Source organism: Trichinella spiralis, assembly GCF_000181795.1.
Source record: "Trichinella spiralis strain ISS 195 chromosome Unknown Scfld2843, whole genome shotgun sequence".
NCBI classification, from domain to species: Eukaryota; Metazoa; Nematoda; class Enoplea; order Trichinellida; family Trichinellidae; genus Trichinella; species Trichinella spiralis.
Window position 1 is genome coordinate 1 of NW_003529782.1, and position 1,893 is coordinate 1,893.

The following is a 1,893-nucleotide window of genomic DNA, read 5'->3' on the forward strand; positions in this document are numbered from 1 at the left end:
AAAGACTACCTTCAACTTAGACACAGGAAAACAAGCAAATGGTGCAACATGAATAATTTTACGTGAACTATTACGTATCCAAAAATTTCATTTTCATGTTATCTTCCACGAAAATGCTGCTTTCATATGCTGCGGAGATTTTTGGCACTTTCAGCTATTTTGCAAAGCCGCTATTCTGATACAATTATAAGAAAAATAACAAAGAACTCTCGCAAAAGTTATTTAAACAAAAATTCAAAATCATTATTCTATTTCGTATTATTTCTCTTCCTGCTGTTCACGTTTTTACGCTCTTTTCTAAGTCATTGCTTGAGATTTTCTTTTGAATGATAGAATTGAATAGTGGCAAAATTCGAATTGTATCTATCCAATATAACTAACAAAAACTAATACTCAGAGGGATACGCTACATGCTCGGCAAACAAATCATAATGGTAAATACTGGATGTTCACAAAAGTAACGAGAGTTACCTGGCATAATAAAACACGTTATTATTATTGCTTTATCACAAACTTGTCATTTCAGAATTTAGAAATTAATCACCTAAGGAGCAAAACTTGTTCTTCTTCAGAGTGAATTTTGTTCGAGTTGCGTTGTCTGATTCTCTGATCCTGGCTTGATCTCACAAGAAGGTGGGAAACTCATTTGACGTTATCTCAACATCCGTCTGTCCTTTATGAAGCCCTTCCACTCGATTAAGGTTGCACATCAAAGCTTCTTCTTGATCATGGACAAACATACGTAAAAAACCCTCTGGCCACTATTCACATTTTTCCAAAAAGCCTTCAGGTCTAGAAAGTGCCTATTCAGCTCATCATGCAGTCTCGTCAACTCTGCAGCTCCTGTTTAGAAAAACGTATGAAATAATGCAAAGTTCATTTTTCAAATTATCAACTTCAATAATTTGTTCATATGAAATATCAAATGAATTAACAAACACTGAAAAAAAAAATTTTGATTTAATCATCTAATATTTTTTTCTTACACAAATGCTCATGGAAAATATTACTGTAAAAAAACTTAAATAAAGAAATATTATCCAATTCACACCATGAAATTTGAAGTTTTATTACTGCAGCAAGAACATGCCTTAATGGGTCACCAGCAGGAATACTGACTGTGCAACTGTGTTGTAATCGATAACCTCAATTCTCTACTCCTGTCAACGAGAAGAAAATATACACCAGCATTTACTCGAGTAGTAGAAGAACACAGATCTGTAAAATGAACATAAGTCACTTGAACAAAGGAAAAAATATCGAAATATCAAAATAATGCAGTTAATAAATATCAAAAAGTAACAGTAAACAAAATACAGAATTCAAAACGATTCAAGTAGACAAAAGCGTCGTTAGGGTACAAAGGTAATATTTCAAAAGAGTTTCAAAGCGCTCTTCAGTCACCATAAACGAGTCAGAAACTAGCTGCTGTGACAAAATACCGCATGCCAAAGCAGAAAAAGGAATCGCTGCAGCGGTACGTCACAACAGCACAGAATAGCTTCAGAGTCCATAAAACATGTGCGGTTGTCCACGTGAATACGTCTCTTTCAAGTGGTTACAGCACTGAATTGAAGCACATGTGTTTCGCTTGCCAGGGTGCTGTGATCAGGTTGCTTCGAACATTCTCCAAAGTTGAGTGACAGCACCTGACCACATTTTGTTCTGAATGGGAAGCGCATCTGGCAGCTGGCAGAAATAATTCGTGTTGGTACCTCATAAAAAGAGTATATTTACAAGGCCAAAAATATTCATCGATGATGCAAGAAATAATTCTTCAGGCAAATTCATTAAAAAGTCGGCATAAGCATTTCGATTCGCGCCGATCTTGGTGCGGTTGTTGGATGGGGTCAAAAGTTGCAGTAGAACTCCCAACGGCCGCCTCTCATGCAC

General features: G+C 36.0%; 1 protein-coding gene across 1 annotated transcript; it reads right to left on the reverse strand.

Annotated features, from left to right (window-relative positions):
* Positions 1-815: 815 nt before the first annotated feature.
* On the reverse strand, positions 816-1,218 carry Tsp_13127 (putative ankyrin repeat protein; the record flags this gene model as incomplete). Its single annotated transcript, XM_003368240.1, has 2 exons — positions 816-940; positions 1,120-1,218. Coding segments are annotated over 2 exons (224 nt in total), but the record flags the coding sequence as incomplete, so codon positions are not given.
* Positions 1,219-1,893: the final 675 nt, after the last annotated feature.